The 15750-nt window shown below is 47.5% G+C and overlaps 1 protein-coding gene across 9 annotated transcripts in view; it reads right to left on the minus strand.

Annotated features, from left to right (window-relative positions):
* Nucleotides 1–6416: 6416 nt before the first annotated feature.
* The window catches only part of atp2b2 (ATPase plasma membrane Ca2+ transporting 2), a 55237-nt gene continuing 45903 nt past the window's right edge, over nt 6417–15750 (minus strand). For 3 of the 9 annotated variants that reach the window (XM_084704583.1, XM_084704586.1, XM_084704581.1), the window contains 11 exons: nt 14837–15016; nt 14627–14714; nt 14292–14398; nt 13174–13365; nt 12056–12269; nt 11489–11700; nt 11066–11173; nt 10733–10915; nt 9734–9908; nt 9195–9244; nt 7020–7110 (listed from right to left, as the gene is read on the minus strand). In XM_084704583.1, the coding sequence (XP_084560709.1) occupies nt 9237–9244; nt 9734–9908; nt 10733–10915; nt 11066–11173; nt 11489–11700; nt 12056–12269; nt 13174–13365; nt 14292–14398; nt 14627–14714; nt 14837–15016 (1467 nt within the window). In that variant the 3' untranslated portion in view covers nt 7020–7110; nt 9195–9236. Of the gene's footprint in view, nt 7111–9191; nt 9245–9276; nt 9909–10732; nt 10916–11065; nt 11174–11488; nt 11701–12055; nt 12270–13173; nt 13366–14291; nt 14399–14626; nt 14715–14836; nt 15017–15750 lie in introns of those variants that run through there. The other 6 variants (XM_084704588.1, XM_084704587.1, XM_084704585.1 and 3 more) reach the window with 5 other exon arrangements.

Consider the following 15750-nt stretch of genomic DNA (forward strand, 5'->3'; position numbering starts at 1 on the left):
ATATGTTCCAGTGGTCTTTTCTATGTTTAAATGCATTTTTTCATGGCTGAAAGTTTGTCTGATAATGATGCATAATACTCATTCTCCTCAAGCAATTCTTCATTGGTTTAGGGTTATTTTAGAATTACATTGTACCCTACAGTGCATTATGTGCCTGTCAAAAGAAGTATGTTTACACTGTGGGAACAGTGGTATGTCTTGGTTCATCAATAAAAATGTAAGTCTACCATGGCATGATGCTGGTCATGAGATATGGTTTGTATGACCCTTCCTGGCATGTACAAGGAAATAAAATATAATTATTACAAGTAATAGCATGTCATTTAATGGGGTTAGAGCCCATGTTTGAAAGGAGAAGACCACACCATTACTGTCACCTGTTTTCTCAGGACAACTCACCAGATTACCAGTCAGTCACATTGATGACACACCTGAGTCCCATCTGCTTATCTCAAGAAGCACCTGAGACCAGTCAGTAGATGACCCATAAAACAGCCCTACCTGTCACACATGTGTTTCTACTATGTGTCTCCCCCACTCACCCCCTCCCCTTACCCTGTCTCCCCCTGTCACCCCCTCACCCTGTCTCCCCCACTCACCCCCTCCCCTCACCCTGTCTCCCCTTGTCACCCCCTCCCCTCCCCCTGTCACCCCCTCCCCTCCCCCTGTCTCCCCCTGTCTCCCCCTCTGCTCTCCAGGCACCACAGGTGTCTGCTGTGCTCCAGGATTCACCCAGACCTCCGTGCCTGGATGCAGTCGTTGATCATTTTACTCACACACTCATTCATTCAATCTTCCGTTTATTCAGTCTCGTTATTCCTACAGGTGGAACGACCAACCGTATTCAGCTGGCACGGTCTCTGAACTTGTGAACAGATAGAAAATAATTCAATCTTTTCCTCTTTCTCAGGAAAGTCATATTTCATGGTGGCCGAAGGACCAGAGGCTCATGGACTCATTAGTCATGTAGAGGAGCAGCTGAATGTTGTTTGTAGAGGCAGAAGAAAAGCAGGATTTATCATGGAGCCGCTGCCAATGGGAGCTTTTTGCGGCAACAGGAAGTGGAAAGCAAAAACAAATAGTAGGCGTCCTTGTACAAATGAGCCGACACAGCTGTGAGTGAATAGTCAAGCCTGACCAGCTTCATTTGATCTCCTCCTCTTGCTGTCCTGAGCATGAGAGAAGAACTGCATGTCTCTGATGTCCATAGTACAGAGGTATTGCAAGGGCGTGCCACTGAACTTTGCATTATAAAGCAAAATGTAGATTGACCCTTTGCCCTTTGATATTTTGACTCCAAACCAAGACTTCAATGTCAAGGCCTAACAGTAAAATGTAAATACTGTATTGGAATGCACAGTATGTTCTAGATTTTGCCGTCGTAAACTGGTGTGATCGGCTTCAACAATCGTCCAGAGACAGGCTGCCCAGAGTAACACATCTGAACCTCACATCACATTTGTACATAAAACCATACGAGTTTGAACTTAATCCCACTAATAAACGGAAAGAGGTCATCCTATTCACCCTTCAGCGACACATTTTGTCACAGAATTAGATGATAAAAAGGTATGTTTATGTTGTGGTGGCATTCCATGACCTCGCTATTTAACATTCAAAGCCCTCCCTATGTGTGGGTTTGACCTCTACAACAGTGAAGTGACAGTGTTAGTCAGAGAGTTTCACCCCGAGGCCCGCTACTGAGGTTATTCTCATACTAACATGGGATGGAAAACCCACATGGGGCCCCTTTGACCACTTACCGTAATCTATATCATTCATCAAATGTTTTTGGGTGAGCTAAAATGAGAACTCATGTGCTTGTCTGTGTGTGTGTGTGGTTTCTCCCTAAGATTCCCATGTCATTCCCAAACCCATTCTCTCCCAACAGCAACCATAGGTACTCTGATCCCATTAGAACAATTACTAAAGACTGCTTTTCTTCTACCATCTTTAAGGACCCGGGGGCAAAGTAATTTCAAAATCAATCCTTAAGTTAAAAAAAAACTCCACCAGTGTTGGCTGTTTCTAAAGGACTGTCAATTACCTCCACCTCTATTCCCTGAAAGGAAAGCAGCATGATTCAACTGGGCCCCAATAAAGGGCCATTCTTTGGGGAAATCAGCCCGCGCATGGACCTGAATTCATTCTGCATTAATCTGAGCAGGGCTGTGGGAGCCCACTCAATATTCATCAGCCGTACCAGGCACATCACCGCATGCTAATGCCACATTCCTGACGTCGGCAAGCCTTTATCTGCCAATGCTCTCTGTGCCACTTCTTCAATTTCAATTCAACTGTCTCAAATTGTACTAGGTGTCAGTTCAACGTGAAAACACTTGTCTTGGTAACTCATCCTTCTTGGCCTTTTTTGGATGGACAGTCTGAAAGTCAGGGATGCTAGTTTGTTTGAGAGGACAGTCTCAACTGCAACCCCTTCCCCAGCCTTCCTCCAGGTCCCTTTGTACAAAGACAACAGCTTTATTGACATACATTTGGTTGCGAGCTCATTTTCACCTCTCAAAGTCAACGAAACGTGTTGACATCCAGTCAATCCCCGGAGCAGAGAGAATCCACTTTCCCACAGAAACTAAAGAGCAGAACTGTTAGCACACGTCGAATCATCCCAAAGAAACACTCTCACGCCGTAGAGATGGAAGTTGTTGAACCTTCAGAGTTGTCCTTATTATCCAGTCAGGTTCCTTCCAAATACACCTGTTTGGGACTGTGCTTTTCTCACAACTCATTGTTTTGTCTGTCAATTATGACCGGGACACGGTGTTACTGAAGGTTGACGCTCGAAGCCAAGTCAGATACCATCATCAGCCCGTCTGCTTGCTTGTCTATCTGCCTGCTCCTCTGTCTGCACATCTCATCCTGACTGTGCTGGAGGGGATGCTCAACCTCCTCAGTAGCTATAATGTGGCCTGATCAACTACTGCAAGTTTTGAAAAACACACATTGGAACTGCTGATTGTTGTGAGACAATCCTGCTGAAATCCACAGTGAACTGAAAACACGTTAGGACTCCTCTGCAGCTGCATGACAGGGTCAATGGTCTAATCAAGGGAAGGTTTCCACCGGAGGATGTTACCGTCTTATACGTGTCTAACATCAGCTCGGGACGGAACCAGTATCTGTGGAAAACAAAATCATAGCATCTCAGGGGCACTGGAGCCTAATTCCGTTTCATTTTATGAGTACAGCTTTGAAATCATTTGCTGCCATAAAAATCTTTGTTGGCCTTCAACACCTTCATTGCCTATCCCACAAACCAGTGTTCTGATGATCTGAACATTGCAAATGGCTCCAAATAGAATCATATAGCTCCCCCTGGTGTCTGTTATGGAAAACTACTACACTATAGACACTCCAAATGAACGCCAAATCTCTTGTTAATCCCTGCACATGGACAGGCTGGGGTTTAAATGTACAGGGCATAACCGAGCTGATAGCATGGGTCCTTCAAAGGAAATGGGACTGACTGTGTGGTCACCAGAGGAAAGAACAGTAGTTGTGTGCTCTCCAGGCATCTTTTACTGAAAAGTAGGAATGAATGGATGGATGTACTCGGCGAGATGTATCCATCCATTGCTGTGGACCTCCCTCGCTTTGCAGTGATATTGTGGCACATGTGCATAGTGGTACAGTTAGCAGAGGACGGGTCTCTCTGCTCAGAGACTGGTGCTGGAGACCAAAGGAAACACAGACGCCACACGGGTCAATAGACACCATTCTGGGTCATGCTGCTCTGGGAAATTTATTTAGTGCTTTTTCATTTTTTGTTTATTATCTTTTTCACTTGCGCTCCTGTCTGGAGTTTGGGTAATGGGACAGTTAAGCAGCAAGAGTCACAGTTCATCAAATAACTTTCGTCAAGCTAGAAAATAATTGACATCACATCGTTAACTGACTTTTGAGACCACAAACATTCCGGCAACACACTCTAAGAGGGGTGGGTAACAATCAGAAAGCATGACTTTTTGCATAGTATTAAATGAACAAAGACATTGAGTTCTTTATTTACAATTATTGTATAGATAAAAAAATTCATAAAAACAAGATGGATGAACACATCATTTACCCATAGATGGCTAGAATGCCACATTTTCTGTTGGCATCTCTCATTTTCTTTGTTCCACAAAAAATGCATGCTGCTAAGTACAGTACATAGAAGCAGGTGATATATTGCAAGAAGTATTATTATTAATATCGTCATCATTATCATTTTCATCATCATCGTTATTTGTTTGTTTCCATTTTGTAGTCGTTTCGATGGAACAGCGATGCGCGTGCCCACGACTGGACAGACAAGTGAGCTGGCAGTAAAACCTCTGGTGATGATGAAGCTGACATGACCACTGAACTATGACCTCCGGGATGAGAGCTTGGAGTCTAGAGGAGTCACGAGAGTTTCTGTTTCACACAGGACTTGCATGAAGGACTGCTCCTGTATTTACAAAGAATACTCTACTGGTTCACTGGTTATCGTCTTAAAGTTGAATGTTGTGTGAATGTCAAAATGCTATGAGAATGTTGGCTGAAGTCGTTTGAAAAAAAAAAACAATGCTTACAGAACGCCAAGGTAAAACGTCAAGGGAAAAGCATCTAAGCAACGACAGGATCCAGATCATTTCAGCATTAAATAAAGAGATTCCTAAAATGGTCCATTAGCTTTTATACAGGCCTAACGCTAACTGCTGATGCATGTGCACCCTGTCGTGATGAAAGATCTGCTCAATAAAGGACACGAGAAAAAGGTAAAACAATTTGAGATATAGGATTTAGAGTAGAAAACTGGATTGGTTTCACTTGCATATTGAGCATTTTACATCATGCTTTTCAATGTTCCCAATTGGTTATAGAAATAACAATAATAATACAGTAGGATTTCAGGGCCATTGCTATCCATGTGTCTTTAGAGTGTGGACGTGCCTTCCGTATCCGCTTCTCTGATAACCCCTCATTTTCAAAGCACAATAAATAGTTAACAACTAGTGAATACTGTTGAGATGCTTGAGTATATTGAGTGACAGCAGGAAGACAAGCTTGGTTAAAACACACAAAAGCACATCTAGAATTACACCACAGAGTTTTTCATTCATATCCGGATAGTGCAGAAAAGGATCATCTTTTTTATATAGAAAAAGAGTCAAAGCAACATTCCATTTTGTTGTTTTTTTTTGTTTTAGTTGTTCAAAATGCCAACAGCTTTTGGGGCTGAAAGTTCTTTCTTTTAAGGAAAAACAAAAATCAAGAAATAAAAAAATAATCAACACAATATATCACAAGATTTCAACACAACTTTTTGATTTCCATACAGATAAGCCAAATATAACTTAGTTTGCAATTTCTAATATAAATCCATCGCAGCCTTTGATGGTCACACATAATTTAAAACATTTTCCTTTAAACAAGCAGTTTTATATAGAAGACAGTTCATCATAGAAGTCCTGAACGGCCCTCTCAGTTTGGAGACTGACCTCAAGTCAATTTCAAGCATTGAATAAAAATAAAAAAAGAGAAAGAGTAATTAAAGAAATAAAACCCCTTCTTCTTAAGATCTCTGTTTGGAAACAAAGGAAGCCGTTCAGAGTTGATCCCAACAATCGTATAATACTAAGATGCCACATTTATTATATATCCCATTATATTTTGGTTTCTTTTTGTTATCCTCTAAAAATATCTACAATATTTGACATGATAGCAGGCAAGTTCCAGCACACAGTCTGTAATAAAACACCGACGGGAGATGTTCCATCTACCCACATCTGCTGTGTGGTTTTGAACCCTACAAATAAACCAGGAAGAATCTACGGGATTTGTAAACAAATTACATTCTCTTTAGGACATAAATAAGTTAAAGTAGATAGAGCCATTGAAGCAGAAACAAGGCAACATGCCAACAAACAAAGATAAACTCTCTCTATACTGTATATATTTATATGTATTTATATATAATATATTTATTAAATTCTATAATTTATGGGTTCCTCTTTTCCAACAGGTGCAATCTACTGTGCAAGTTGAGCCCTACAACCTTGTTACACTTTTCATTTATTAATCAAACAAATCTTTACAGTTAATGACATGCCACACAGGACACTCACAGGACCAGTGAATCGGATAAGCTTGTCTTAAAATAGCAGTCCACGGCATTTCTCCACCCAATCAAATCAAATAATTCCAATAAAAGTAAAACAATTTAAATAAAAACGTGGGTAATGTACATTCATGCAGGAGCAATAATAATAATAATAATAATAATAATGCTTTCAATTTCATTTAAACTATTATCAATATAGTCATTGTTATTCTGAAGAGAGGGGAGCAGAGGGCGTGGTGGTTTATGTACGTTGTCCTGTTTGCCAAGTCACTCATCAGAGATCTTCCTCCTCCTTCTCCTCCTCCACCTCCTCCTCCTCCTCCTCCTCCTCCTCCACTTCTCGGTTCTAAAGGTACAGTTCAGAACACGTTATGCCCAGTTGGCAGGACAAATACCACACACACACGCACCACACACACACACACACGGTCATGTGCGTTGGCATTGTAGCGCTTTTTGATTGTATAGTTTTCGTTATGTATTATTTTCTCCATCCAGGTGCCAGCTGGGGGGGGGGGGGCTACTGTAGGGGTTGAGGGCTGGGGGCTCGAAGGAGACTTTGACTGTGCAGAGGACCTCCAGGTATCAGATGGGGAAAGGGCGGGGCTAGGATAGGGACTAGAGGGTTGTGGCTCGAGGGAGGCTCCAGGTACAAGATAAGGGGGAGGGGGGGGGGGGGAGTACTCTAGGGGCTAGAGGGAGGTCTCCAGACTGTGCAGGGGGCTTCCAGGACTGGAGGAGGCAGCGGATTTACTGGTGTCGGTGGTCAGGTTGATGCCACTGTCGATGGCGTTGTTGTTCTTGTTGGGCGAGGACGGCTGGCTGGAATTCTTCCGGCGCGCCGCGTCCTCCTCCATGTCTGTGTCGTCGATGAGGGGGATGTGGGGCGTGGAGTCCTCTATCCTAAACTCAGGGTGCGTCATGAAGTTGTGAATGGAGGTTCTGGATTCGGGTTTTTCCAATCCTTCATAAAGGGAGCTGCGGAATGCATTCACGACACGGATCTGGACAAGAAGACAAAATGGAGGACAAAGTAAGAGGCTCCGTCAGGCTGGTCGACGTCAGGGCGTGAGGGGACCCTCTGAGTTGGAGAGAGAGCGAGCGAGAGACACAGAGAGAGAGAGAGAGAGAGAGAGAGAGAGCGAGAGAGCGAGAGAGGCAGAGAGGCAGAGGGATGGAGGGACACAGGAGGAGGAGGAGTTTAAACCGCAGTCTGTGGTCTGCTTCACGAGACAAGTACAGTACACTACTCACTCAACTAGCGTGCATTGAAACATTGTGGGGAAACACAATTATACGCGCACACACACACGCACAAAGGTCAACCAAAACGGTTCCAAAGCAACTCAAGAAAACGCTCGTTGTAAGTATACGGTAGGGTCCAATCTGCTGTATACCTAGAAACAAGCCACGTTAATAACCAAATGCACTCACACCAAAATAAGACATGCAGGTTGGAGAGGTCTCGTGGTAGGTAGGTCAGTATAGGAGGAAGATATTATATCGGAGAACCAATGAGGGTGGATGGGGAGGACAGACAGACAGTCTGCTGTACCAGACTGGACACCCACAGAGACTGTGTATGGGCACAGAGAGCACAGGGCGAGGAGCTGGGATGGTCCAAACAGGACGATGGGTAAAAGGGGTGTTTGGTGCTGCCACAAGGCACAGTGTTTTCGACAACCCAATGGAGGCAGACCACAAGCTTGACACAGCCAACCGGACAACGATAAACCACAACATGGAACATGCAACAAAGACCATGTACGGAATGCTGCAGTGATGAGCACAGGCACACGGACAGCTAGACAACAGAACAAGAGTTTTGGCAAAAGTCTGTTCCTTTGAGCAAGCTCAACTCCATGCACATCTAGGTAGACACTCAAGTATAAGCCCCCAAAGAGCTGTGACCCTTTATTGATTTGTTCTTCAGTTCAAGGTATCAAAGAACTGTCAAATACACTGTACGGGTAAAAGCGGACAGTTAAAAACAGGTTTAGATTAATTGATTTGAACGGATTAAAATTAAACCCTGATGCTTTCTTTTCCCAAGATGTTTTCCTCAACATTAGGTATGTATGTTTGTTTTATTGTCTGATGTTGATGCTTCCAGTACTATCCTCAAGGTGTACAGTACATTAATGTCTCAAACTTGAACCTATTCTAGTCTTTGCAATCTAATAAGGTTAGATTAAGTTTCATAGAAGAGAAGGATAATTTCCTGTGATGTTAAAAACTGCATCTCTTATCAGTGACAATATACTGTATAGTTTAATGTGCAATCTGTATACATTTGTTAGGAACCCAGTGATTATGTGGCACATTCAGTCGATTACCAGTGGTCTAACTACCATCCGTACAGTAATCAGCTACTGTACATTCAGGATAGTAAATAAAAAAAATTACGCAATGTTTAAGCCCGGCAAATAAAGTATTTTATCTGAATATTACTGTAAAAAGTACAAAACACTAACACCATTTAAAAATGTCCTATCTTTCACCTGCCTATTTATCATTTCAGTAAGAATAATAGCACAGAAAAAAACAACATAGATAAAATAAAGTTGTACTGGGCAGAATGACGAATGAGACGAGATGTCTGAACAAGTAACATCGATGGGGGGAGGGGGGGGGGGCGGGGCAAGGCGGGGATTGGGGGGCCGGCCGGGCATCCACAGTCGGTGAGTCAGCGACTTCATTGCTATCGTGTCCGACCGCGAGGAGAGCCGGGACGAGTGGCCCCAGCACAGCCCCCCCCGGGAGCCCCAACACACCCGACAGACAACAGATAACACACAGACTGATGAGGGAGAGAGAGGGGGGGGGGGGCGTCTCTCCACCACCGTCTTCACCGCTGCGCAGAGAGAAAACCTAGACGTTCCCTCCCCCCCCCCCCCCCCCCGGAGGAGTGGCGCTAGTTTCTGTGGCCATGGGAGGCATCAGCGTGTAGCAGAGACAGTACACACACTCTGTGGTACCGTCAGAGATACGAGTGATTGGCTTATACTTGAATGTTTACCCAGCCTGGTGAGTTGGTTGTATTAGTTTACATCAATCTTTGTCAGACAAATGTCAGAGGACTCACAACCTGAAATTTCACTCCGTGGGTTGCACCCTTTGTCCAGGGCTCTTAGCACTCTGAGAAAAACAAACACATTGAACAATGAGACAACAGTCCTCTCCCCGGGGTGATGACCACAATGTGTAAACTGACACGTGTAAGAGGAAACTAACGAAGCAGAGAGCAAGAAAAAGAAACTTCAGAAATGCCAGCCCTGAACGTGGACACTACACTCTGCAGAATCAACAGCGCTCAAATAATGATAATAAGTGCCACAAAAAAGAGAACGAGATCTAGACTTTGCTTGGTGAAACCCCCGTTGTACGTTGTATATACCCCAGCATGTTTAAGTTTAGTGGTCAATATACATGCTGTCTCTACTAAATTGAACACACTCGAATCGTAATTAGATGTATTTGTGTTTAAAGTATTCATGTGAAACATGTGCTCGTCCTTACTTGGGTGTTACTGTGTAAAATGTGTGTGTGCGTGTGTGTGGGGGGGGGGAGGCATCTCTGAAGGGAACTGACAGACGGACAGAGAAGACAGACAGAGATCTGACTCACGGCCAGTAGGAGCAGCAGTACTGGTAGGAGAAGAAAGGGCATTGGACAAGGACACGTGACTAGGACTAGAAACATTGGTTACATCCTGGTTCTGGCTGGTGGTGGACGACTGGCGCCTCAGAGCCCCCGCCCCCTGAAAGGAGGTGCCGCTCTTGAACGTGTTCACCACATCGATCTGCGGAGAGGAGGGAGAGAACAGGACAGGGGGAGGGGGGGAGAGGGGGCTCAGAATGACATCGGGCTGGTAGGGACACTCCACCAGGCTAGACGACAGTAAGCAGGACCCGCCTCGCTACGGTCCACCAGGCCCAGATACAGAGAGATAGCCCCCCCCACCACCCCACCCTCACCCCCAATCCCAGTGCAGGGTGAACGGGCCCCTCGGTCAGCTTCTCTCAGAGGACCCGTCGAACAGCGGGAGCCCGCGGCCTCGGTCCGCCGAGGGACAACCTACAGTACAGGAAGTCTGTCACAGTGGTCACGGTCGGTGTGGAGGGGGGAACAGAGGTCGACAGAGAAGGCCAGAGAAGAAGAACCGTGTCGGGGCGCAGCACTGCCTCCCAGGCCCCCTGCAGAGCCCCTGGAGGTGGGGTGCGGGTGGGCGGTCGCTGCTCGAGCCTCAGAGCACGTCTCCCTCTGGAGAGACAGGATGCGCAGGACGGGCTAGCCTGGAGCTCTCCTCCCCGCACCTTGATGGCCAGTCCACAGTATCTACACACCAGGGGGGGCTGTAGAAGTCTGTACACATGCAATCACCACAACCTATTTTTCCGCCGTAATCCATTTCGTTCTTTTTTTTCTTTACCGTCGCGTACTCGGAGGAGGGGGGGGGGGAAACGGGAGTGACTGTTAAAGCATTCGGAACATTCACATGCAGAATATGGACCGTATGAAAAGTCAGTCGGTCGGACGGTTTTTGTCGACCGTCAGTCTGTCAGGTGGGCCTGGGAGGGGGGTCTCTATGTCCCTCCCTGTAGGAGTCAGCCCGGGGGGATTCACCTGAGTCTGGATCCGGTTGAGCCCGCGGAACCAGAGGATCTGTCCGCGACGCAGCTCTCTCTCCGCGTGGTCGATTTCCTCGTTGTCCTCGTTCACGTCCTCCTCGGGCATCTCGTCCTTACGGGTCAGCCGGCCCGCCCCCCTCAGGAATCGCAGCTTGCTGTTGGGTACACTGGCTATCACCTGACAAGCGGGAAAGAGACAGGGGGAAGGGATTGTTTGTCGTATTTTGTTTTCATTGTCTTCCTTTGTGGTGTGGTTGATGTGTACATGGATAGGATACACGGTGTCGCTACTGCTGTGTGTGGGGGCCAGGTGATGAGGTTGTGTTACCTGTCCCCAGACAAGCTCTCCCAGGCCGAGGAACACACACCACAACCACTTCTCCGCATTCAGGGGGGAGCAGCTGAACGGTTTTCCTCCAAACTGCACGATGACAATCTGTAAACGCGGTTGGGGGGAGACATAAACGCAGCAGTCAAGTCACTCGCTCACCTGTCCCAACGGCATCAAACGTTTCATTTTCGTCTCATTTTTTCTTTGTTTGTTTTCAAATCCCTTCTCCCCCCCCCCCCCACGAAAATACTTCCATCTCTTGCCGAGCCGTTATCGTAAATAAGAAGGTCAGAAAAAGTCGTCGACGCAGAGAGACTCGGAACACACACGACCGGAGAGAAAACACGAATCGCGTCTGGCGACCGCCTGTCTAAACCGCTCGCGGTCCCGTGGACTCGCGTCCTCTTTGCGCGGCCCTACCTGGATGGCGAACGTTCCGAACACGATGGAACAGAAGATGGGGTTCCGGAAGATGCCGTCGAAGACGTTCCTCTCGCCGTGGATCTTGCGGGCGTTGATCTCGTTGAACAGCTGCATCATGACAAAGGTGTTGAAGATGATGGTGTAATGCTCAGATGGCGGGGAGTGGAGGGGGGCGTTTCTGCCGCTGTCGATGTCAAAGATCACCTCGCCTGGGGAGGTGCACAGCAACAGCAAGCCACTCAGTGTCTTTGTCCCGGTGTATGCCACGGTCATAGGTTGCTCTAGTCCCATGTTTCTCAACCTTGGTCCTCAGGGCCCACTAGTCCCGTATGTGCAAGAGGTTTCCCTGCTCCAATATACCTGATTCAAATGAATGGATTTGTCATCAAGCTCTGCAGACGTCTACACGTCTGAACCAGCCAGCCCTGAGGACAGTGGGTTGAGAAGCGCGGGTCCAGTCCCTATGGGCCGTGAACTGTGTGTATTGATTTCGAATGCAGTCCTGCTGTCTAGTTATTGAATTTCTGAAAGTCCGGCAGCGGTGTGGCACTGTACTATACATACCCGCGAAGAGCAGGGTGAAGATGATGGTGAGCTGGTAGATTCCGTGGCCCAGAATGTTCTTGGTCATGGTGCTGGAGATGAGGGCCTTGTTGCGGCCGTAGGGCTTCCTCATTAGAAGAGACTCTGTGGGGGGCTCAGTGGCCAGGGCCAGGGAGGCGAAGGTGTCCATGATCAGGTTCACCCACAACATCTGCACTGCCTTCAGAGGAGAGTCCTGCAGAGCCACACAACATCGTACTGTTAGACCGCCAGGACACCCTTCCGATAGGTTCACTCAACGCCCGCCGTCTTCAAAGAGTGCAACTTTGCCTATGGCTGTCAACTAAGTCTGAGCTGGTGAATACTGCATACTGCATTCAATCAATCCAACAAACACCACATACAAACATACACACACACACACCACTTTCAAACACACACAAACACACACACCCCATACAAATACACAAACACCACATTAAAACACACACAACATACAAAAGCACACACACACACACCACATTCAAACACACACACACACCACATACAAACACGCACACACCACATACAAACACACACACACACCGCTTTCAAACACGCACACACAAACACACACCCTATACAAACACACAAACACCACATTAAAACACACACAACATACAAAAGCACACACCACATTCAAACAGCCCCTACACCTGTGTGATGCAGGCCCCAGTGAAACAGCCCCTGTACCTGTGTGATGCAGGCCCCAGTGAAACAGCCCCTATACCTGTGTGATACAGGCCCCAGTGAAACAGCCCCTATACCTATGTGATGCAGGCCCCAGTGAAACAGCCCCTATACCTGTGTGATACAGGCCCCAGTGAAACAGCCCCTGTACCTGTGTGATGCAGGCCCCAGTGAAACAGCCCCTATACCTGTGTGATACAGGCCCCAGTGAAACAGCCCCTATACCTGTGTGATGCAGGCCACAGTGAAACAGCCCCTATACCTGTGTGATACAGGCCCCAGTGAAACAGCCCCTGTACCTGTGTGATGCAGGCCCCAGTGAAACAGCCCCTGTACCTGTGTGATGCAGGCCCCAGTGAAACAGCCCCTGTACCTGTGTGATGCAGGCCCCAGTGAAACAGCCCCTATACCTGTGTGATGCAGGCCCCAGTGAAGGCCACGATGACGGCCACCACGTTGACGGTGAGCTGGAACTGCAGGAACTTGGAGATGCTGTCGTACACGTTCCTCCCCCACATCACGGCCTTGACGATGCTGGAGAAGTTGTCGTCTGTCAGGATGATGTCCGAGGCCTCCTTAGCCACGTCTGTCCCAGCAATTCCCTTTTGGCAGGAAGGAGAAACAGACCCTTGCTCAAAGGACCACGCCAGAGCCTGTGTCTTTGGTGTGTGTTTGTGTGTTTGTGTGTTTGTGTGTTTTTGAGTTCAAGTCAATCCCCAGAGCTTCTCTCCTAATAACAAAGACTCGCCTTTGAGATTTCATTCCCCCGCGGTATTGCCTGCTTGTCTGCCACTTGCCTACTTGTCCGCCTTTCTGACTGTTTTCCTGCCTGCCTGCCTGCTTGCTGCCTGCCTACCTGGCTGGCTGCAAGCTTGTCAACATACGGCTCTGCTCACGAGAGGAGCTTCAGGCAAAGAAGATGTGTTTGAAGTGCAGAGACAACAGGTATTTTGAATCAAGGTTCAATGCAGGCTTGTAAAAATAGAACATAGATGAGTACGGTATGAAGTGTCAGAATAAAGCTATATCCAGACTTGTGACTAAGTATGTGTTAATGTATGCGTTAACACAAACCGTTTAATTAAAACGAAAGAACAATTGCTATCTAGTGGAGTGGGGAAATCATAAAAGCGTCTGCTAAATGAATACAATGCAAATGTTACCCTTTCTCTGCACTAATAAATAGGTTTGAGTTCATTTACGCTAACTGGCTGACTCAGTGTGAGAGATTTTGTAAACCATTTTTGAGCATTAGGGGGCGACCTTGTTCCATTGAAGGTTGCCCAGTGGTGACTGAAAAGCACTCAAGTTGGATGGGTTGGTTACTGTAATACTACAGCACACCTATAGTGTTGTGTCACTGAAGAAAAATACGTTACAATCCACAATAACGGGAGAACGTTGCTAACCCTACATCACATGCAAGGAATGGCAACGCAAGCATTGCAATGGTACATTTTCCCATTTCACCATTGAAGATGTGCCCGGTGTTGTGGGTGAAGTGGCCGTGTGGTCGTCAAGTTCCTACCATAGCGAAGCCCACGTCCGCTTTCTTCAGAGCAGGCCCGTCGTTGGTCCCATCTCCTGTCACAGCTACGACCTGCCTCTGGTCTCCCAGACAGCTGTCAATTATACCTGACACAAACACACACACACACACACGTCCCCCATTCAAGTTTGTGTGACGTGAGGGAGAAGAACGACTCTCAGTTCATGGCATGGCACAGGTCATTTCTGTTCCGTGTTTACTGCAGTACAAGCCAACACACCAAACATAACCGCATACAGTCGTAAAGAAATCGGAAATCGGAACAGGGAGTGGTATATGCTGTCGTCCTGAGAGACTATTGTGTCCGGGCTCACCTTTGACCAGCGTATGTTTGTCAGTGGGAGAGGAGCGGGCCAGGACTCGCAGCTTGGGCCACACCTTGTCAATACGCTCCTGCTCAACCTGCAGAGGACGGTGAGAGAACGTTTTAGTCCCGCCCGCCCGCCCGCCCGCGACGTTTTTCAACGGCGCGCGTCCGTAAGGTCTGAACGGAGTCCACGGGGACGGACGCGTCTCTCTCCTACCTCTCCTTTCTCGTTGCGGATCCTCCTGTTGAACTCTTTCCCGTCGATGCACAGGAAGTCCTCTCCGGGGTGGATGATGCCACACTTGATGGCGATGGCGCGAGCCGTGTTGATGTTGTCGCCGGTCACCATGCGCACCGTGATGCCCGCGCGCTGGCACCTCTTGATGGCATCGGGCACCTGCACGCACGGGAGGGGGGGGCACAAACACACACACGCATAGTACCATTGTTAACTTGAATGGCAGCGTCGAAACACAGCCCATGAATCCGTAGCCGTTTCCGAGGAGCAGCTCTCGGAAGCGTTTGAGGAACACGGATCTGGGACGGCCGTCGTTTCTGCTGCAGTGCAGCGTCACGGCTCCCGGCCCAGGGCTGCGCATGGATCCATAGGAGTGAGTGAGCGGGGCATTCACTCTGAGCGCTGTGTCGCTCCTCTGAATGCGAAGGTCAACGTGGGCGAGCTCGCTCTCCAAACCCACGCACACCCTGCAACTCGGCGGGCCCGTCGCACGATCCACCGCTAAATGAGAACACCACCGCAATGCGTATGCATACATAACACATCCAACAGCTAGATGTTTCACACACACACACACACACTCATTTACACGTTGAGAGACAGAACGAGGGGGCGGTTTACACAATGAGATCCATAAAGTTGGGGGTTGGGCGGGCTTCGACTACCTTAGCATGAAAACAAAGTTAATGAATCTACAAAGTAAACAATCATTTTGAGATGCTGTAGCCGGGGGGGGAGCATCTGGAACCAGCCAAGCAATAAGAGGAGACGTCCAGATTGAGAGGGCTTGACTCGGAAAACACTTTCAACAACAGGTGGAAGCAGGGTGACTGACTGACTGACGTTCACCCCGTTTTCTGTGTAATAACATGTATAATGTATTCCATGGAGAC

Source organism: Hypomesus nipponensis, chromosome 9 (assembly GCF_054491055.1).
Source record: "Hypomesus nipponensis isolate SF chromosome 9, ASM5449105v1, whole genome shotgun sequence".
NCBI classification, from domain to species: domain Eukaryota; kingdom Metazoa; phylum Chordata; class Actinopteri; order Osmeriformes; family Osmeridae; genus Hypomesus; species Hypomesus nipponensis.